The sequence below is a fragment of the Leptinotarsa decemlineata genome, unplaced genomic scaffold (assembly GCF_025532065.1).
Source record: "Leptinotarsa decemlineata unplaced genomic scaffold, Ldec_3_MD MMD2_tig00001719_RagTag_RagTag, whole genome shotgun sequence".
Taxonomy (NCBI): Eukaryota; Metazoa; Arthropoda; class Insecta; order Coleoptera; family Chrysomelidae; genus Leptinotarsa; species Leptinotarsa decemlineata.
Window position 1 is genome coordinate 1,534,729 of NW_027412569.1, and position 23,871 is coordinate 1,558,599.

The following is a 23,871-nucleotide window of genomic DNA, read 5'->3' on the forward strand; positions in this document are numbered from 1 at the left end:
AATATAACAACTGGGGATAAAAGGAGCGCTTTACATATTATGGAACGCCGTTTTACTTTTCATTGTCAAAAATATTCATTCCTCAATTTATTCACCTAACAGTTTATTTGTTTGAATTCAATTGATTAATGCATTTGTTAGACACATTAAAAACGATTGTTCGCAAAATTTGTTCTATTTTAAATTACACTTGATTTAAAATATAACATGGATAAAATTGTTATTTGAATAAAAAAGACTAATGAAATAACTTGAATCTTTTATTGATTCCAAAGAAAAATATTGTTTCAAAGTATTGGAAAATGGAATGCCAATTTACTATATATTATGCTGGAAAATAATCTATTTACATATAGTTCAACTCAGCAATGAACAAACATTTTTATTCAACAGTCAATGGAATGTATTATTCGAGTAAATTCAACAAACGTTTCAATTCCGCATATATTTTTGACCTTTAAATAAAATGTTAGTTATTTATATGACGTTTGAATTATAATGAAACTTTAAATTCACTTTCTAAAAGTAAGTTTGAGAATAAAATTTCAATGAATATATTTGAATGACTGTCAAAGTTTTCCCATGAAACATTGTTGGTTATAAAAATATACTTTCGTTTGTCTGAAAATATAGCAAATTAACTTTCCATACTAAATATTTTTTTATGAATAATAAACATTGTTATATTTCAATTTCATTGAAAGTGTTGAATATTTCCAACATTCACTTTAACGCATTCAATTTAAAATTTGGTCACAACTTTTGTGCAAAACATTCTCAAGCAAGTATCATTTTATTTCATGAATCTTTTTAAAAAGCTAATTTCTGACATAGAATTTTCGATGATTCAAAAAGTTTGTTGTATTTGAAAGATACATTCAAAACGATTGTTGATAATTTTAATTCGGCACTGGTATCAAGCGGATTTATCAAGAACTTCAAGTGTTACATATGGCAACATGCTAGTTCATTTATAGTACGACAAAACGCCTTTCAACCGTGGCGCCGAATAAAAATGATCAACAATCAATTTAATTCATGTATCACTGAAATTCAACAAACAAAATAATTCAGCTCGTTTCAAAGGAATACTAATAATTCGTATTTTGTAAAAATGAATTGTTTTGACTGTTGCATTTAGGTGATACATGAATTAAATTGATTGTTGATAATTTTTATTCGACGCTGCGGTCGAACGGATTATTACCGTACTATGACCAACGCCATACATATATGCAGTTCCACAAAAATACGCCCGACGTCAGTGCCGAATAAAAATTATCAACAATCCATTTAATTCATGTATCACTGAAATTCAACAAATAAAATAATTCAATTCTTTTCAAAGGAATAATAATAAAAAGTAAAACGACATGGCACGCCGTTTTACTTTCTATTGGTATTTTATAAAAATGAATTGTTTTGATCGTTGATTTTAGGTGATACATGAATCAAATTGATTGTTGATAATTTTTATTCAGCCCTGCGGTCAGATGGAATATTGTGTTACTATCACTAGACTATCATGTTGCCAGATTTAAAAATTCAGCTTCTGCAATCCGCTCGACGCTAGCGCCGAATTAAAATTATCAACAATCGTTTTAATTCATGAAACTATAATTATGAACAAACAATTTTATTCATGTTTCACAGAAATTGTAGTGAATTATTCGATAGTTACAAAAAAAGTATATATGACAAACATTTACTTCCAAAAATTTCAAACAATAATGAATCTTATTATAACTGTTGGCAACTTATCATTGAACAAATTAATTCATGTAACATTTTAAATCAAGTGTCATCTAAAATAGAACAAATTTTGCGAACAATTGTTTCAAATGTGTCGAACAAATGCATGAATCAATTAAATTCAAACAAATAAATTGTTAGTTGAATAAATTGAGGAATTAATATTTGTGACGATAAAAAGTAAAACGGCGTTCCATACATATGAAATTTACCTTTTCATCACTGTTTCTCCGTACCGCTATATTTTCGTAGGCTGAAATTTTGTATGTAGGTTCGTTTCATGTTGTAGTTGTGCAATAAGAAAGGGTTTTCAAATATTCTAACTGGGGCTCGTGGGTGTGAAAGGGGAGCGTATACATATAAGAATCAAATAAATTGATGGATGTGGCCGTTACTACGTGGTAGGAAATCATAATGAAGAAAAGAGAATTGAAACATTTTATGTTTGATGTATAAGTTTAAAAATATCCTTATAGGACGAAACTGCAGTAACGTTAGTTATAAATAAAAGTGATAAAAAACATAGAAAGTTTCAATTCTCTTTTCTTCAATATGAACATTACATTTTCATCACTGTACCACTATATTATCGGAGACTGAAATTTTGTAAGTAGATTCGTTTTATGTTGTGCAATGAGAAATGATTTACAAATATTCCAACTGAGGCTTCCCGTGGGTATAAAAGGGGCACGTTTACATATGAATATTACCGTTTCATCACTATTTCTCTATACGGTATTTTCGGAAGCTGAAATTTTGTATGTGGGTTCGTTTTGTATTGTATATGTGCAATCAGAAGGGATTTTCAAATATTCCAACTAAGGGGCTAGCCTCGGGAGAAAAATTATCTTTTCATTATTAGGGTGAGTGAATTTATATTTAGTCACATTATCTTTGTATATTTTTATTAAAATGTGTTAAAACAACGATAAAAATAAAATAAATACAACAATAAAAATTAATTGGCGCTCCGGGGCGACTTCATTTATTCCAGTGGCGCATTTGCTTTTTCAGCTGCAGGAAAACCCTGAAAAACCTGCAGCACCACATCATCTGAAGATCTTGATCTAACAATGTTCTCTCTCTCATAAAACAAAATGTAGGGTGTCTCCAGAGGCTCCAATAAATTCAATGCATCGCCAGAACACTTCGTGACACGACTATCGTCAAACTTAAACCAGTCCGTTTCTTCTTTGACCAAGGCGTAATAATGACCGCATTCAATGCCAGAACCACAGTGAACAATGACTGCATGAATATTATAACAGTGGTCTGCTAGGTTGAAATGTTCATCTATTTCGAACCTTCCAAAGAGTTTCTTGCTTCCGTTAGAGGTTGAGTCTTGTTTGAAGATCATCAGTGTTATTATTAGATTGACTGGTGCCTCAGCTATACTTGTTTCCTTATAACAGTCAGTTAGTTTGGCGCATGTTTGACAATACAGTCGATCATCACCTGTTAAACATTCCATTATATTTAGTATCAGCATTGGAAAGTCAGACATGATGATATACCTTCAATCGTTTTGTTGAGTCTAGTTCGATCTGGATATCTGGATATTCATTCAATTCAATTGAAATAAGTAAAAGTAAACCTTTACACTGACTCAGTTTTCAAGATTTCGATTTAAAACTTCACATTAAGTTTTCTGTGTACTTAAGCTTAATAACTGCGTTGATATAAAAAGTAGTATTGATTACAAATTTATAGGACAGCTTATAATCTATTAAAAATAACCTACTTTTTTCTGGTGCTAATTTACTAGTTGAAAAATTTAAAAATCGAAGTTTTATTTCGACGGTTATAACATTTAGTTTTCGATAAAAAAATCACTGATATAAACCTACCCGCGATGCATTCAGGTCGTCAGTTTCAACTATACATTTTGTTCGTTGATTGAGAACATTCGTTATATCTCGCAAAATGTTTTTTGCTTTAAACTTTTTTCCAGAAAAGAGCTCGAAAACGAAACAAATTTCAGATCCATAGGTATGATTTTGGAAAATTCAAAATATTTTATATTTACGACATTTTAAATTTGTAATTGTTTATATCGAGCCCACTTCGCGAAATGACCGTTTGAAAAAGTTCTATAAAACCCTAACTTCTGCTAAGAGTAGGGTAGACTAGGGACAATTGAATCATTTTTGCTTCTTGAATTTTTTTCTCTGCGGTTATCGCAAATTTCTTAATCATGACATGGGTAAAAGGGAGCATATTCAATCGGGTTTCTATTTACATCATTTCGTTCGCCTAGAATGATAGATAAATAAGATATAAAACAAAAACTGTAGTTCATCAAACTGTTTCAATTGTCCCCTTGCCGGGAACGAATGAAATATATACATGAGACAATTGAAACAGCATTCAGATTAGAGAAATATTTATTCTAATACAAAATAAATTACATCAATAATTAAAAATATTCATTCTGACAAGCAATTGTGAAACATGTAAAGATCTTCTTGTCGAGTACATTCTTCGTGGGACCAGTGACGACATTCAATGCACCGCACCCATTTCTCTCCAGGGCGACTACTGCCATACGGTTCCAGGCAAACTAGACAGTAAGTTTCTTCCTCGTCGCTTTCACTCTGTTCCTGATTGTTTTGGCGTTGTTTGGTTTTCTTGAGCTGGCGAACTGCCTTCGGCATGTTTTTGAACTCCGTAACTTTTCTCTTAACCTTCCTTTTCTTTTTTGCGTCATACTCCTCTTGAATTGCATTTTTTTCAGGAGTGTCCGTATAGATAGCAAATTTTCTAGTTTTTCGTTTGTAACATGTTCTCCTAGGCGGAGCTTTCGGCAACGGTCTAACGATTTCTGGCAAGAATTCGGCCTTTGAAGTGCTTAGTTCTGCATCAGCACGTGAAAATACAGATTTTGAGGTGCTTGGTTCTGCGTCAGCTTGCGAAAATATTAGTTTTGAGATGCTTGGTGATGCTGGCGGAGTGCGATGAGTGCTTGGAGATGTTGATGGAGTGCAATGAGTACTTGGCGATGCTGGAGAAGTGTGATGAGTGCCTGGTGATGCTGGTCTATCCGTGACATACGAGGGAGCAAAATCTACTTCCGTGAATATATCTCTATCAAAGGGACATATGCCAGTGCTAATGAATCTAGCTACGATATTTGACTGTGTGAGGGCTAACGGCAGAGCTAGTTTGACTATGCTTGGGATATCGTAAATTGTCATTGTTTTGCCTGGGTTATTTCTCATCCAGGCATCGCAAATTGAATTTACGGCCTTTTTAAAAGGACCGTAGACAGATTGATCTAGCGGTTGCAATTTGTGGGAACAATGTGGGGGGAAAGACAAGATGACAATACCATTTTCTTTACAGAAGTCCAAGCATCGTATACCTATGTGTGACTGATGATTATCAAGTGAAAGCAATACTTTATTTTTAATTGAAGCATTGGTGTGGTTTTGAACATGGTTGAGGTATTTCAAGAACTCATCTTCTTGCATCCAGCCAATACACCCCACTGGACCGTCACGGACGAAGTGATCCTTTTATATCAACCGTGGGAATATAAAAATGGGGGGTACACTTTTACCGATAGCATTTACAGCTAAAGCTACGATTACCAGCGTTCCTCTTTCTCCTGATGTCAGTGCGCCTACCTGTTTGGTTCCCTTTTCGGCTACTACTTCAACAGGTTTTTGGACCGTCGTGACCCCTGTCTCGTCGACATTATATATATATATATATATATATATATATATATATATATATATATATATATATATATATCTTTCGGTTCAAATTTGTACCTGTCCATAACATTAGCTAGGTTGTCATAAAAAAGTTTTACGTTCGTAACGTTGAAACTAGTTGCTCTGGAATATTGTCCCCTGTTTCAATTGTCTCCGGTTTACCCTATCTACAAAGAAGCCAAAACAAACTGAAGAAATGTTTTTTTTTATAGTACCAAAAATGTTATCAATGTTTCATCAATGTTCTCAGTGTTTAAAATGGAAAGTATATGAACATTTGTTAGGATTTTACATACCGAACCCCATGGGTTGAATCCTGTTAGTGATTCATTTTTTGGATATCACACTTGAATTAGCAGTATCAAATAGTGTTATATTTTTCAACAGCTAACCTGGAAACTTTTCTCATTATCGTTGAAACGTTTTTTTGAAAAATAAAGTTCTTTGATACTTTCTTTTAAAATTTCTGTCACATAGCTATTTCTTTCGTTCTTGTTATTTGTTATCATCCGAATTCAAAATGACACAAGACTGGGTCAATAGATGATTACTCCTTAATTTTCCAAGAAACTTTTTCCAGAGTGACTGACCTACTTACTGATCCCAAATTGATTTCATAGCACTAATTCAAGATCAATGTCGCAAAACATCAAAACCGAATACACATACATACGAATGAAATTTGTTGTTATTGCATTAACATTACTGGTTCAAGATTTTGAACGCCGTAATTGAAATTCATTAAATTTTTATTTAACGATTTGTCCTCGTACTGTTTATTTAGGTCACTTGCTTGTTTATTCTTTAATCGAAATGGACACCTTCCGTCACTTGATTTTTAGCGGGACCTGCAATCCAAAAAATCATGTTTTGACATTGAAACAGCACTTGCAGTGTGCTGAGTTGAAAAAATATGTTTCTAAATGAAGACCTTAGGTGAGTTGTCGAACATGGAGAATCTGTTTAAAAATCTGTTTCTGTTTTTCCGTTAATCAGCTGTCGCCCCCATTCGAATGACAACTCTCAGAAGTTGAGAACTTGTGCGAGCGAAGGACTAACGAGGTCTTATCTTTTAACGTGTGATTCCTAACACGAATAATAACATACACATTTCGAATAAAGGTCAGTCAAAAATTCATTGGTATTCATAAATCCATCTTTTACAGGGACTCAATGAATATACAATGTTGACTATTGAATTCCTTTTTTTATTAGGTTCAGTACTAGGGATTACATGAAGATACATAGAATCCCTGGTGATTTACTCGATTCGCTTTCGTTTTGTCAAAAATTCTTTTTCAATGAAAATGACTTTATTGTTTTTCGAAATATTCCCCTTGATGATCAATACACTTACGCATTCGGTGAAATCATTTGTCGAAGCAGTTTTTCCATTCCTTTTGAGACACCTCCAAAACATGGTTTCGTAACGCTTCAACTGCTTCTTCCGCGCTCGTAAATCGTGGACCACGCAGTTTACCTTTGATATTCGGAAACAAGAAGAAGTCATTATGTGCCAAATCAGGACTGTCTGGAGGATGAGTCATCAATTCAATGTTTTGACTGCTCAAAAATGCACCAGATGTATGAGAATTCGCATTGTCATGACGGCGGTTAGTTTTATGAATTTCTCCGAAGAATTCCAGCCAACACATGGTCGTGTACCAATCAGAATTGACAGTTTTACGTTGCTCAAGCAGAATAGTGGCCACATGACTCATTCCGCTGAAGAAACAGGCGACCATTTGCTTCGCTGTGCTTTTTCCACGAACAACTTTTGTTGGATTTAGCTCCTCTGGGAATACCATGATATCCATGATCCCTCATCTGTCACAATTTTATATACGTCACTTGAATCACTACTTGACGCGAACCTTTTTTTTTTGAGCGATTGATAAATTATGGGGTATCCAACGAGAATAATTTTTCAACATGCAAAATCGAATGTATTGAATGTGAAAGACTTCAAAATTGAAGTGTCAACTTGACATGGTAGAGCTCTCAAGTGCAGCTTGTAATCAGCATCTGTATGACTGAAATGCTGAAATTGTTTTGGACACCTGGAAAATTTTTGACAAAATATTTCATATTGAAGAGAGATCTAAGTGATCAGATAATAATGTTTGTGCTACTTGGGATACGTTTGACTCGTCTGTTTCTTTCAAATATTCGAAAAACACTGCAGTATTGGGTATTTATCGGTGGTTATGGTCCATTATTAGATATTGGTCATACTCTTTGGAAAATAGATGGATTGTCCATAGATTGCTTGCAGTTTTTAATAATCTATTTCATCAAAGTGTGTTATACATACACGGTGTTCAGGTTCAGTAATTAGCACATTAGTTCTTCTTTCAGACGGTTCCTACATAAATGAAATCTTTATCAGATATTGGATGAGGAATTCATTATGAGCAAAGGTTTTTTAGGAGTTGACTACTGTGTTCTTTTGTCAGTAGTACCATAATGTTCACGCCGTTACCTATCCTATAAAAAAACTGAATTGGAAAATGAAAACAATGGAAACAACATTATCGTGATGCAGAAGCCATTAATGGTTTTTCCACAATACCAGACGTTTTATCAGAATTCAACAATTTCAAAATGAACTTCGCTGTCACACGCTTCATGCCCAAAATTTACGAAAAAATTGAATGGCATGAGTTAACTGCTATATAATCGACCATAACTGGCTGGATCTATACCATGCTGGTAAACAGAACTGCAACTACGACTCTTCAGGGTGAGACTATTAGATTCAGTAGTAGATCTACAAGCCTATGCAGATGACCTTGTCATCTCGGCAAAGTCCACGTCAAGAAGGTCAGCTTGTAATATTCTCCAAAGCACGATGGACCTTGTTCACAGTTGGTGCCTGAGAGAACAGATGTCTGTCAACCCCAGCAAAACTGTAATAATCCCCTCCACCAGGAGAAGAAAACTGGACGATCTAACACCACTGTCCCTCAATGGTGAGGTTATTCCATCTGCAACGGGTGTGAAATATATTGGCATTGTCCTTGATATGAAACTCACCTGGAACGGTCACCTGGAAAAAGTTTTACACAAAGCCAGACTGTCCCTATGAACATGTCGAACTATTTGTGGTAGAACTTGGGGTTTAGGTCCCAAACAAATCCATTGGATTTGTGTGATGATTGTCAGATCGATGATCACTTATGGTGTGATTACCTGGTGGCCGAAAGCTTCACAGAAAACGGCCCAAGCGATGCTCTCTATCTTACAAAGACAGGCTTGTCTGGCTATCGGTGGTGCCATCAGAACCACACCATCAGCGGCCATGGAGATCCTTCTAGATCTACCTCCTCTCCACATTTTTCTGGAGATTAAGGCTAGATAGACTGCATATAGACTTGTGCACATTGCCAATTGCACGAATCAATTCAATGCAGAGTACAACAGACTGTTGGTTGACACTGGAAGTCACAGCATTCTGTAAATTACCTCTGACTTTATGTCTCCAACTGTCAAATACGAACTGCCTTATAAAGTACTGTTCCCGAGTAGAGACAACTGGATTCTCCGGGAGAAGGAAATATCAAGAGCAGATAGTTGTTGGTTCACAGATGGATCAAAAACACCTTTCGGTTCCGGTGCACGTGTTTTCAGTCGCAGACCCAGGACAGAGATATCAACCTGCCTAGGAGCCTTTGCGACTATTTTTCAAGAGGAAATTCTCGCTATTGAATTGTGTGCGGAGAAATTAGAAGAATCCAACCTTATACACAAGTCAATGAAAATATTCTCGGACAGTCAAGTGGCGTTGGAAGCTCTTAGCTCCTATCGAGCAACGTCTGAAATGGTAGCAAATAGCCAAACACGACTCTCCTCGATAGGAAAACTTGACAGATTGTCTATGGTATGGATTCCTGGCCATACTGGCCTGGCAATGGAGCTGCTGACTCCTTTGTCAAGAAAGGTGCTGCAAGCAGCTTCATCGGACCAGAACCTGTCATTGGCATCACTTTAGGCTTTGCTAAACAAAGAATTGAACACCTGGATGACAAAAAGATTTATGGACTTCTGGCAGAATCTTCCAGGATTGGCTTACTCGAATGTAACTAAGTTCACCTCCTTCAGTTCAAATCTCCTCGTGAACCTAGGCATATTTTTTGTTTATTTGAGAATTCGTTTTTTCCGACTGTCAAGGCAGGAATCACATGAAACAACACTGTAGACTATTCAAGGTTTCATATAAGGTTTCTCAAATATTTTTTCATTTTTGAAATATGATTTGAATAGTAGTAACTGTTTTACACTTTGTAAAATCAACTACAAAATAAAAGAGCCCTAGGAAATATCGTTCATGATGAATATATCACATCTACCACATCCTGTACTTTCATGAGTAATTGAAATAAACAAACCACTGATCATCTTTCCAGATACGTGTTCTATTGTTTTGATGCGTTCATAACTCAGTGAAAATATGATTTGACAATGCAAAAATTTTCACTGGCAATTTTCTTTTGGAATTCTTTGGAGGTGGTGTCACTGATAGTGACGATGCTTCATTTGCTATGTGGAATTTAAGGGTTGATTTCTGTTTATTGAATCGTTCCTTCATTTTCAAAAGTTGTTAAAAATTAAATTTTCTACAATTTTAGTTACCATCAATTTTTTCGTAGGAACGATATTTTTCGATTTATACCCGAAAAGAGGGAGTGAATTTCATTTCAATGAACAACTCGTTTATTCAGTGTTACTATCTTCATTCGGGATTGAAGGCCGTCGTAGTTTGGAACTGCATTCTAACGTTTCGCCAGCACGAGTGGCTGGCTCCTTCAGAGATTTAATCATATTGATGATTCACCGGTGAATCTGAATGTTTACAATCTTGGTAGCCATACTATTTTATAGGATAGTTACTTTCCGATTTATATCCGAGAAAAGGAGGAGGTAAATTTTTATCACTGTATTATCACGTTTACTTTCAATTTTACGAGAAAAATTGTGAGGAACAAAGTTGCTTGAAATTCAATTTTCTACAATTGTTTACCAACAATTTTTTCTTAGGGTCGTTATTGTTCCATTTTTACCTGAGAAGAAGTGGGGGTAAACTCAAGTTTTCTATTATCCCATATATAATTGTTTTCGTTTTATTTTTTCTATTTGTTTTTTTTTCTTTGGAAATTAGATGTGTTGATGAAGTGAATAATCTCGAACAGTGTGACTTTTGAAATCGAAAATGAACGTGATACTACAATGATAATATTTTACCCTCGGGTATAAATCGAAAAATAACGATCCTACGAAACATTTGATAGGGACCAAAAATGTATGAAATTTAAATTTCTACAACTTTGTTCATAACAATTTTTCTCGTTAATTTAAAAGTAAACGTGATGATACGATGAAGTGTAAATCCGGTGTAAATCGAAAAATATTGATCCTACGAAAAAGTTGATGAGAACCAAAATTGTAGGAAAATTAGGTTTGATCAATCCTAGATAAGAACTCAATTTTAAATACCTTTTGTAATCAATTATTCTTGTGTGAAATGGAAAATAAACGAGTTATTCAATAAACCAAAATCAACCCTTGAACTCAAGATGGAGAATAACGCAATGGCTCTGGTACCTCGGGAACTTAAATTTAGACTGCCAGTGACCAACCCCAAAGATTTTCGAAAGAAAATTGCCAGTAAAAACTTTTGCATTGCTTGCCCCCTTTTGGCTAATTGGACTGGGTTATTATGACAGTCAAACGGGGATGACCCTGTCTATCACGCATTCATTGTCATGCCACATGTGGTGGTATTTAAAACAAAATGAGAACAAAACACAGGCACTGAAGGAAAATCCTTGAGGCGCTCAAAAGCGGTGCCTGTGCGAAAGTAATGATTCACGTTGAATTTAAATCACTGGAGATCAAAATCATTTGAAAAAACGTTCTCAGGAAGTTTATTCCACATGAACGCAGTTATGAAAGAGTTCTCAAACAGTGAAGTTCAAAGTGTACTGAATTGAACCTCAAAACGATGAAAAGCCACGATCTGTCGCGTATTTCTGATATATACTACTCCCGACGCATACCCACTTGAACACCTTCCGTGAATGTATCTATAAAAGAGAGACAAATCTCTAACCTTTCTTCGATGTTCCAGACTATTTAGGTTGCAAGTGATGTTTGCGTCTCCAATCAGGTGGATGGCTCTTTTCTGGATGGAATCCAGCAGCTTTAGGGTATGCTTAGGGGCAGAGCTCCGTGCAACAATACTCCAAAGAAGGTCCAATTTGAGCATCATATAGCGTTGAATGTTGCTGAGGTGTGTAAATTTTTCTGGTTCGGCACAGTGTTCCAAGCTATTGAGAAGCAGCCTTTGCAATTCCAGCGACATAATTGTGCCAAGACATGTCGGTATCCATTTTAACCCCCAACAAACTTATCGAAGCAGAAAGCGAAATTGTATGTCCTGACATCATTATATCCAGTTTTGGAGCTTTTTTTTTCAGGAAACCGATGCCTGGGTTTTCGAGGCATTGAATTGAGCCTGGTCAGTTTCACCTCAATTCGAAACCACCTCTAGATCCTCGTTAAAATATGCAACCTTCTGCTGCCGGTGAAGATGTGCCTCCGTAGCCGATGTCCTGGAATCCAAATGAAATGACAAGACAAGTGTGCTGTCGTCTGCAAAGCAATATATTGGATCCTTGGTTTTTTCCAATGAGTAGTTGATATACAATGAAAAGAGTGTTGGAGACAATATGGATCCCTGGGAAACACCAGCGTTGATGGTGAAAGTATTCGAGAGATATCCATCGACGGCCACTTGCAGGGAACGTTCTCTCAGGGAGCTGGAGAGCCATACACAGAAATGATCTGACAAGCCATAGTATTGAAGTTTGGCCAGCAAACCCTCGTGGTGAAAGGCCTTAGAAATATCAAGCGCAACATCTCTTGACTCTCCATGGTTCTGAATTGCTTTATTCTGAATATGGGTGACATACGATAGAAGGTCGACTGTTGATCTTTGTTTCCGAAAGCCATATTGATGATCGCTCAAGATGTTAAAGCCCTGCAAATACTCAAGGATATAGATGATACTATGAGTAATATTCCAGTTACGGTTCGAGACTACTGCGGGTCATTTATTTACTGGAAGCAGCGTTCACACTAGTACAACTTTTATCCAGTGCAGAAGATTAAAATACTTATTTCGAGTTTGAGAGGAGTTAAACGTATCATACCAATTGTAAAAATGATGCTCGAAATAATGCTAAGAATAACCTCATAGAAGATTGACTGTATTGTTTCCAATTCATCGCATGCGGTACCAACTCCAATCAGTCCCATCTGAGTTTTTATCTAGATACTTGAAACAATATTAATTATATTTCTCTATCATTTAGTATGATACTCCAATTTTTCTTATCGCATATAATTAAAGATATGATCATTTTCCAAACCTACATCATTATAATGTTAATGACGATGTTCACATGATCAATAATATTGGAGAAGTCGCACATTAGTAACGGTCGATACTTGCGTATTAAGCTTATCACAGTTTAAAAAAAACGCCACACGTTTTTCGCTATACAATAGCTTCTTGAAGCCTGTCTTTACTTTCAAAAAGGGAAAACAATACTACAATGAAAACTCTCTATAGAGTTATGTAGATCATGCATATAAGTTTCTTTGTGGAAGGAAACGTTTTTTTGACGCAACTATTTTCACACGAACATTTAATTACACGAAAGGAAAAGCTCATTCTACTTCGATATGAACATTGAATCAATTGTAATGCCGTAACGGAAATGAGGACATCGTATCATGATGTTATCAAAAATGGTGCTAATGAGGTGATGAATACCTTGTTCCGAAACTTCGAAGTTCACCATTAGTGAAAACAGTGTCCCATGTGAGTGGAATTTTTTACCAATACCCTACTTACTTCAACGCGAACAACTTGTATCTCATAACGGCTAGGCTTCTTTTTATTGCAATCCTTCATCTGGAGTCCCTTAGGGGTCGAATCTCGGACCACTTCTGTTCTTATTATTTATTAACGACCTCAGTAATGATGTCGATTGTAATTTGCCATTTTTTGCAGATGATTTGAAAATATATTCACCTGTCGAATCTGTAGACTGTAATATATTGCAACAACAGTTAGAAAATATAAGATTTGGTGTGAAGATAACAAGCTATATCTCAATGCATCCAAATGTTAAGTAGTGTCTTATAGTAGGAAAATGTCAATCATCAAGTAGATACAATTGACACTGTCACGAAGTAAGTCAATTAAAAGTGTATATTTTGATCAAAATTTGTCTTTTCCCAACCACATTAGATCTAAAGTAAGTGAAGCATTTAGAGTTTAAGGCTTCATAATTCACAACTGTAGATCTTTTTCAAACATATTTGCTCTATTTACAGTTTATGTAGCCTACGCAAGGTCAAAATTAGAATATGGCTCTGTTCTATAGTCTCCATTCTACAATTGCTATAATATATTAATTGAAAAAGTTCAACGTCGTTTCCTAAAGTTTATTTACTTCGAATCTTATGGTATCTATCTTGATAGAGGTGTCCCATAGGAATCTCGTACCATAACATTCAATATTGAAAGTCTTGAGTTACGCAGAAAACTTGCTGGAATAATTTTTCTGTATGAATTACTGCACAACAATGTGTATGCTATGGAGGTGTTGTCTTTTATAAATTTCTGTGTGCCTCATTTTAGAACTAGAAGTACAAAAACTTTTTGCAGCCTACTAGCCAGAACCAATTTGAATCTCGAGTCACCTATTTTTAGCATTTGCAATAATTTCAATTTAATTTCAAATTTGTGTGATATCAATTCTGATTCCCTAGAATATATTGTTGACACCGCATCTCAGTATTCCATGAAGAGTTTTTAATTTTCTGCTATAGTTTTTTTTTTCTATTTTTATTATATTATGATTCTGTTATTCATTTTCTCAAATAGTTATTTTGTAATTATAAGGATCTATATTACTTCTTTGACATACTCAGCCCTGTAAATAGTTTATAACTGTTGGGTAATGAAGGCTAATTATTATTATATATTATGTTGTGTTTGTTGCGTTTCTATGGACGATATCTTTTTCAATTCCATAACGGATGTTCAAAGTAGAAACTGAATGAGAAAAAGAGATTTTTAGGTGATTTGATGTTCATCTAAAAATATTTGTTTTGAAGGGAACTTTTTCTTTAGTGTAATTCAATTGTCAGGTGAAAGTAGTTATTTCATCTGTCCATCAGACCGATTTTTTTATACAAAAGAAATACTTGAACACTGTCTCAACTTGGACTGAACTATTTTTCTAGATGGAAATATGTTTCGATTGTGAATGAAATTTTCCAATAAAAAATACTTTCTCTACTTTCTTTGAATTCTAGCATCTACTTGAATTATTTTGTCGACCATCAAATCTCATAGGGTGATGATATCACCTGATCTCGTTAATGAAACTTCTCATAAAGGATATCTGTCAATTTTAATGAATATTCGCAACATTTCGAGATAACTTATCACATCTGTTTGAAGGTGGTTGTCACATCGATATACACAATCTCAAGATCCGAACATGGAGGTCTACTTAGCTGTAATCAAGTTCAAAACTAGATGATGCAATGTTCAGAGGATTTTTCAATAATGAAACGTTCCTTTAAAAAACTCGTTGAGAAGTTGAACAATTATTCGTCTGTCTTCTTGATTGTCATAGGTAGTCTAATCAACAAGTTCAAAAACATGAAAAATAGAGATAAAGGTCCTGAAAATATGAGCGATAGCTCATTCGATTCGGAACCTCTAGAAAAATGTTTTTGAAGGATTTTGGTGCAGGTAAAAAATTGCAATTGTTATTAACAAAATTAGATTTAAAAAAATGGTATTTACTTTTTCGTTAATAACTCAAAAAATATTAATATTTTAGCAATAATGAAAAAAGCTCGTTGAAGAGGAGGAAGTTTCCGATAAAAAAGGCACGACTTCCGAAACTCTATCTCCATTATTTATAATTTTAATTTGACGTTGAAAATAAGGTTCCGCGCGGCTGTTACGGCATGCGCCTCTAAAGAGAGTTTATCAAAAGAAATAATTTTTTATAACATAAATGTCATTTTAAAAATTTGAAAAAAAATCTTGTACCTTCTAAACACTTGAATGAATCGAGTCCCGTAGAAAAAAAAAGTTTTATCGCCATTTTTCAAAAAGTTATTCAATTGTTAACTAACAAATTTTTTCCCAATCTCCGTTGGCTTGAATAATGGGATAAAAGGTATAAATAATTGGCCTATAAATTTCAAACTTCGTGGAGCCGTTTTGATATACCGGGTGTCCCACATTTTATGTGACAGGCAATATCTGGTTTGTTGAAGGAGATACACAAAAATGTTCCATACAAAAGTTTTAGGAGTTCATGAGACCTATATTTTGATATAATTTTTAAATATACAAGGTGTTTGGTGTAGGTGCTACAGACCAAAATTCCATTTTTTAAAATAGAACGCCCTGTATATCATTACATATTCAGATGCTACGTTAAATTCTGATATCATTTCATGTTTGGTTTTTGAAATTCGGTTACGGCGTTGTTGAGTTATTGCACTTTTCCTTAAACATAAAGTTTCAAAAAAACTTCCAGTCTATATCTTTTATTAAATTGAACTAGACTACTACTGAATACAAACCATTATTCTCACCTCTACGATACGATATCGATATCAGTTGAATATAATATTGAAATTCTTGAGAATGTGACTAACTTGAGGGTGAATTACTTTATATTGCACAATTTCATCAAGTAGCTTATGCTTGTTGATGCCATAGTAACAAATGTTGTTGAATTGTATCTACTTGTCAGTTCGATTCAGTGACTCTTTGCAAAACAGTAACTGTGTTATTTGTGCGAAAACTCCAGTATGCCTTTCGCGTTTAGTCCAAGTGATTGCATTGATATGTTATTAATTTTTGGGGAATGTCAGAAAAACTGCCGTCAAGCACAACGTCTATACCAAGAACGTTTTCCAGACAGACCCATTCCGTCACGAATGCCTTTTTCGAGAGTTGTAGAAAAATTGCGAACTGGGTCATTTCCTTCTACTATAAAGCATCGTCATCATACGAGATCTGTTAGAACTGAAGATTTAGAGATCAATGTGTTGGCTTATATTATTATTCATTCACATGTTTCTATCCGTACTCTTGCAGAAGAAGTCGGTGTGAGTAAATCTAATGTACTGAGAATTCTGAAAGAAAATAAATACCACCCATTCAAAATTCAGTTGGTACAAGATTTGAAACCCAGGGACTTTGAACGACGACTTGAATTCATTGCTTGTATTCAGGTAATATTACATGAAAGTCCTAACATATTCAGTCAAATTTTGTGGAGCGATGAATCGCGATTCCACAATAATGGAGTTTCAAACTACTTGGGGTATTAATGTATGGTGTGGATTGTTCAATGGCCGCATCATAGGACCTTACTTTTTCGATGAAAATCTCAATGGATTGCGATATTTACATTTTCTAGAAAATGATTTGATCCAGTTGATGGAAGATATTCCCATAGCAGAACGACAAGGAATTTGGTGGCAACAAGATGGTGCTCCTCCTCACAATTCACAGGTTGTTACTGAATATCTGGATAGAACGTACCCACATAGATGGATTGGTAATAAGGGTCCAATTCGGTGGCCGGCTCGTTCCCCAGATTTGTCACCGCTTGATTTTTTCCTATGGGGTTATTCAAAAGATATTGTTTTCACTACTCCCCCTTTGAATGTGGATGATCTGAAAATGAAAATTCGACTAGCGTGCAGTGATATTACGCCTGATATTATAAGAGCGACTTGTACGAGAGAAGTGATTCGACGTTTCTAAGCCTGTATAATATCTAATGGGCATCACTTCGAACAATTTTTATGACTTATTTCTAGGTACCTACCATTCTTATGAAATGATTTATCAAGTTATATTATTTACATTGTTATCAATTAAAGATTTGTTTTCGAATACACCTCTTTCAATTTCGCAATTGTTTCATATTCAAAATGATTCCTGACTGAATTCCACAACTCAAAATTGAAACCATTACTTCAAACACCCAAAATTTTGACTAATTTTCATGTGATCTGATGCCGAGAGAATAATTGTATGATATATTTTAAAAAATGTCGTTCTACAGACTTTATTACATTTTAAGCAATAACTCAACAACGCCGTAACCGAATTTCAAAAACCAAACATGAAATGATATCAGAATTTAACGTATCATCTGAATATGTAATGATATACAGGGCGTTCTATTTTTAAAAATGGAATTTTGGTCTGTAGCACCTACACCAAACAACCTGTATATTTAAAAATTATATCAAAATATAGCTCTCATGAACTCCTAAAACTTTTGTATGAAACATTTTTGTGTATCTCCTTCAACGAACCAGATATTGCCTGTCACATAAAATGTGGGACACCTGGTATATACTTCATACGATCCTGCGATGAAAGTTCATAAAAATTTATTAATTTGTTAATTATGATTTTTTACTATTATATTAATGGAAAACTAAAAACCATTTTTTTAAATCTTATTCTGTTAATAGCAACGTCTCTCCAGCATCCAGACGTTGCAGGATGTTTTCATCAATAAGCTGTACATCTTCTCCTTGTCTTCTTTTGGGATGCACCATCATACATTTCTCTATTCCAAATTTCATATCAAAATGTACTCTTTCATCATCCTCAAGGACTAATGAAGATTCTCCTTTCCAGAGGCATAATGTTCAAGGTCACCCGTATGAATCAAATAGGTGACCTAATGCCTTTGGTTTTCGGTGGTGCCACAGGTATATCCTCAAGTATTCATTAGAGCAACGGATAATGGCAACACTGCGATGGAAAAAAATCACTGAAGGATTCGCCCTGAAAGTGATTCGCTTCGTTCGGACTCAAGCTTGTTCAGATGGTGGAGCGAGTTCGCCAGATTGGTATCAATTCTTCAAGTCATCTCACCATTTTGTAATATGATTAGCATTATTATTATTTTTCCCGAAGGCTGAGCTGGTCAAACCCTGTCCCCAAAGCCTCGACACATTCGAAAGAGCACACCAGCATCACCAACCAATGGCCACTCCCCACACTGTAGGGTAAGTGATCATTGAGTTCGGGAATCATGTGCCTTAAGCACCAAGGACTCCAATGACCATAACAACCATTTCAATAGAGTGTTCTGGATAGAATCCGCGGAGTTCAAAGAGATATTCCCTCATTTTTTCTCCTCTTTTCGAAAGATATTCATCTTTTTCGAAGCTGAAAACTCCACCACGAATATATATTTGCTCTGATGACCGAGAAGAACTACATCAGGCTTAAGAGCTCGTATGAGCCTGAGGGTGGGGAATTAATTAGACACTTCTCATTCCCCGCAACGAGGAAGGGTTTATGAATTTTGGATAGAGAGAATTTGAAATGCAAATTATTTCACAAAGCCAACAGCATAAGTTATAACAAATGTACTGGTAAAAATAAATGTGTTATGTATATTCTACGACTTCATTATAAGATGTTATCTATTATTGATCCAAACAATAAATAAAATGAATATCATTGTTTATAGTACAATAACATGTACCTACATTGGAGATTTTACTCGGTGGTCATCTGATAAAAGTTACAGATCTATTATATGGAAATATTCGAAAACGAATAGTCGAGCGTAAAACTTTGCAAACCCTGCGGAATAAAGGTCTTGACACGGTCGTGTCCGACAGCGAAACTTCACATAATTTGATCAAAATAATATACGCCGTCTGTTCAAAAAATGAGGTGAATTTTTATTTTTCTCGGAAAATATTCATTCATTCATCAATTTCTATTCTGTCCCCTCCAAATTAGTCCCCCTCAGATATGATACACTTGTGTGGGCTCTTTCATTGGAACGATTGGGGATTGGTTTCGAAGTCGTCATAACCATATACCCATGATTGCATGACATAAGTCAACCGATGTGCTGATATCCTCAGTTACTTGTCTAATAGTGTTTTTTCGCTTTCTCAATATTTTCATCGGTTTTTGATGTGTTGGATCGTACAGAGCGAGTGTTGCCATTCACATATACTCGACCTTCTGTGAAAAGCGTGGGCCACTTTCAAACATTTTTCTGACCCAGAGTATAATCATCGTATGCAACTGTCAACTGCCCTTAATTTTTTACACATAATTTGATGCAAATTCTTTGATCCACTGCTCTCGATAGCTAAAATCCAGAACACGCAAAACACTAGTAACTTTTATGCCTCTCACCAACAAACTAATCATGCTAAACAACTGAAACTATGAAGATATCTCCGAGACGAGTGTACCACTTTATTTTTCGAACAGTCCACGTATATTCACTGAAATGCATTCAAACCAGAAATTGAGGAAACAACAAAAATGAAGGAAAGACATTAATGGCTTGACAATGTCTAATCAAGTGGTATAGAAATGTTAAACACTATCTACCATTTCCTGATGATTGAAAGAAATTCTCAGCAAATACATTCTTCAAAACCACGATTATTCTCAGTTGTATCAAAATAATCTCGTGTGTTTTTCAACCTCTACTGAGACAACTCAATTGAATTGCAACACTTTACTGCGTTACATAACCTCGAGAGAACAAGACAATAATCCTTCCACTGAATTTTTTTCTTGGATTTGTATAATATGATATCCAGAAATCCCAAGATCATAATCGAAACTTATTCAATGAGACATGTTGAATTCGAATGGAAACGTATCTCCTCATATCGTATTAATTTCATTAGCTCTGACTTCCATTGTCTGATATATAAAATGATTTGAAATACCTTCATGATATGGAACCATGGGAATACTGAATTAGATGCCTTCTTGAAGTCCACAACGAAGTGCCATTCATAGACATATTGGTGAAGAGGTCCGACACTAAGAGAGAAACATCTGTATACCGAAAAACTACTCACACGGGACAGTATCTGAACCACGAATCCAACCATCACCAGTCGACTAGACGAGGAATCATCAAGACTCTAATAGACCGTGTTTTCGGGCTCTGTAATACGAAAAAAGGTCTCGAGAAGGAAGTAGACATCATCAAAAATAATCTTCACCAAAATGGCTACTCCCAAGCGATAATGGAAAAGACTTTGGCTAAAAGACAGCAGGAGCCTCGCAAGGAAAAAAAACCGTCACAACCAGTTCTTGCACTTTCCTACATCAGAGGATTATCGGAAAGGATAAGAAGAATTGGATCCAAGTACATCAGAACCTGCTTCAGATCCTAAAAAACTATCCGTAGCAGTCTCACGAAAACTAGGCCACCAAACGCGGTTTGCTATTCCAATAATTGCATTTACCGGATACCCTGCGAGTACGGAAAGTCCTATATCGGTGTAACTAAGAATTCTTTGAATGTTCGCATTGCCGATCACAAGAAACACACACAGCGAGGAAAAACCAGCAAATCTAGAACAGCAGAGCATGTTGGGACCCATCAACATACCATCGAATGGTCTCAAGCTGAGATCATACACAGAGAGGAACATTGGTTTAGGAGGAAATTCAAAGAAGTGGCATACATGTTGTCCAACAATGTATTCTGTCAAGCTAGCGTAGATATACGCAACATATAGAAATCCATAATCAAGCGAATAATGGCCAACTCCCGCCAAACAGTCATCTCACACTAAACCGTTGAAGCGGAAAAAGAAAAGCGAATATAAGTGACAGTACTCGAATAACCCATAAATAGTAATTTCTCTGAGGAATTAGTTCAGTCATCATCCGAAGGCGATAATGGATACTAACAATCGAAACGTAGTGAAGTAACTTGGCTTGGACTCTTTTAACTTTTTATTTTCACTTTATTCTTCAATTGTTTTATTTTCACTTGTATTTTATTTCCCTATTATTTCATTTCAGGTTTTTTGCTTAGTATAATAATTATTGTCAGCTATGCATTTTTGATTTTTTTATTAATTATTTCAGGGATTTCAAATCATTTTATATAATATCATACAATGGATGTCCAAACTAATTAAATTAATCATGAACCATTGTCCATCGCCTCCAAACTCACATCGTATTGCTAGGTAACAAAGTTTTAATCAAAAAATGGAAGGTAACCATGAAATTTTGAGGTCTTGCGATGTTACGTGCTATTAAATTTCACTTATTGTTACTGCTTCTTCTTCAGTTGAAGAAACAACTGTCTATGAAGTATGAGAGAATGGAAAACATAGAAACTTTTCAATAAACAACATGTGAATACCTAATATAAACTATCAATAGCTATTTATGATATGAGTGTTAAAAGTAAGGTTTTATTTTGTGAGTGAAAACGTTTTCACGAACACAAATATCACACTTTCACACTTTTAACACAAATATCATACAACTCTTTTTGTACAACTGTCCTGTTTTTATAATAAAATAGATTAATATAATATAAAAAATACTATAAAAATACCTTTTCACATCTCTTGTCGGTTAACTATTTTCATTTTATGGCATTTGCAGTGAAGTGGCCATTTCAAGTGAGGCCAAATCACCTGGTTAACAACAAACAATATTGTTTACAGCTCACGCGTTTATTTAAAGTCATATTTAAAGTTCTTGCAGGTGTTTAATTTCTTGCATAATGAAGAACAATAGTGAGGAATTGTGTGTTCCTGACGAAATTGAAGAGGCTGCAAAAAGAGCTTCAATTGAAATGTTACCAAAAAAATCGGCTCAGCCATACGACATCGCGGAAAATCAAAAACTCGTACGTTTGAACAAGTCCAGAGGCTTATAAATGAGGCGCCAGATGAAAAATATTTGATGATAAAAGTTGCTACTATTTTTGGAATATATGAACCCTGCCGGCGTGAAGAGCTGTGCCATTTATTGATAGAAGACATTGAATAATGGATAAATCATTGATTGTTCAAATTTCAAATACAAAAATGGAAATAGGTCGTTCTTTTTACATTGTTGAAAAAAACATTGACTATTTTAATAAATACGTTGCATTACGCCTTTCTGTTATCAATCATCAACGTTTTCTTCTGAAATACTCAAATTATAAATGCAGTGCCAACCCAGTTGGTATAAACACGTTTGGGAAAATGCCCTCTATCATTCTTGAGTTTCTGAACCTCCCGGAACCAAAGGAATATACAAGTCACTGTTTCAGAAGGTCTTCTGCTTCTTTGCTAGCAGAATCAGGAGCAAATATAACGGATATCAAGAAGCAAGAAGGATGGAATTCTACAACAGTACCTGAGGGTTACATCGATCAATCTATTTGTTATAAATAGGCTATTGTTGAAAGAATAATCCCAACAGCTAGCTCCACCGTTACAGCTTGTCCTCTTCACATCAAGAATCAAATGTTAATGCCCATGAAATTGTCAAATTGTCATGAAATTGTCAAATATATTACAAGGATCTTCAACATCGCAAGGTATTAATATCAGCAGTTGTTCTAATTGTACTTTCCATATTAATGTTCATGAATGATAATAATAATGTAATTAATGTATATAAAACATTTGTAACAGAATTTAATTGTTCATAATTATCTATTGTTCATAATGAAACTTCCTTGAACACTGAATAATTTTGTTCTGTTCATTGCTATTTGGTCGAAAAAATTCGTTCTAAAAATACTTTTAACACTAGTGTTAAAAATATTTTTAACACGCTACTTCGTAAACATCATCTTTTAATACTCTTAACAACCATTAAAAATGTCAATTTTAATGACATTAAATTGAACAAAAAAGTTATGTCAATCAATCTCAAAATTTAAAAAATTGTTGATGAATTACGAGTATGTTTGTGTACCTTAGCTATCTATCTTCAATCTACTTGGCTATAATCCAAACAAGAGCTGTCTTTGATCGGACGCAAAGTTAACCGTTTTGTTTTTCCTTTCCACCTGTGGAAGAAAATGATGCTACAAGAAAGTTTGTGTTTTATCGCTTATTTTATTGATGACGCATGTATATTCTTTCATCGTCGTGAGTTCCTTCACTGTTCGGCATTCTCGGTTATTACTTCTCATTCGCATATCAAATGACTCCAAAAAAACCCACTAACAACATCCACACGAAAAGAGGACTTCACCAACCTAATATTCTCACCCGGTAATTCTTCCGAGAAAAATGACTGGAGTTATAAAACATTGCAGTCCATTATCGCGATTTGATAGAATTTTTCGTCGGAAAATAAATATTGGATTCAATTGTTACCAAACACGATAGGTAGTAGCATGCGGACTGTGTCAGTGGGATCACGACTGTGTTGTGATGTCTCATTTGTCGCAGAAAAATAGTGAAAATCCAAACACGACGTTTAAATTGGTTTCCGTTGAAGGTAGGCAAGTTTTCATTAATG

At 34.9% G+C, this 23,871-nt stretch overlaps 1 protein-coding gene across 3 annotated transcripts in view; it reads left to right on the top strand.

The window, feature by feature from the left end:
• LOC111508674 (peptide transporter family 1) overlaps nt 1-23,871 on the top strand; it is a 113,453-nt gene that overhangs the window by 3,875 nt on the left and 85,707 nt on the right. Inside the window, exon 1 of one of the 3 annotated variants that reach the window (XM_074176262.1) lies at nt 22,741-22,936. The exons of 1 other annotated variant lie outside the window; for it this stretch is intronic. In XM_074176262.1, the coding sequence (XP_074032363.1) occupies nt 22,894-22,936 (43 nt within the window). In that variant the 5' untranslated portion in view covers nt 22,741-22,893. Of the gene's footprint in view, nt 1-22,740; nt 22,937-23,722; nt 23,851-23,871 lie in introns of those variants that run through there. One more of the 3 variants, XM_074176261.1, reaches the window with a different exon arrangement.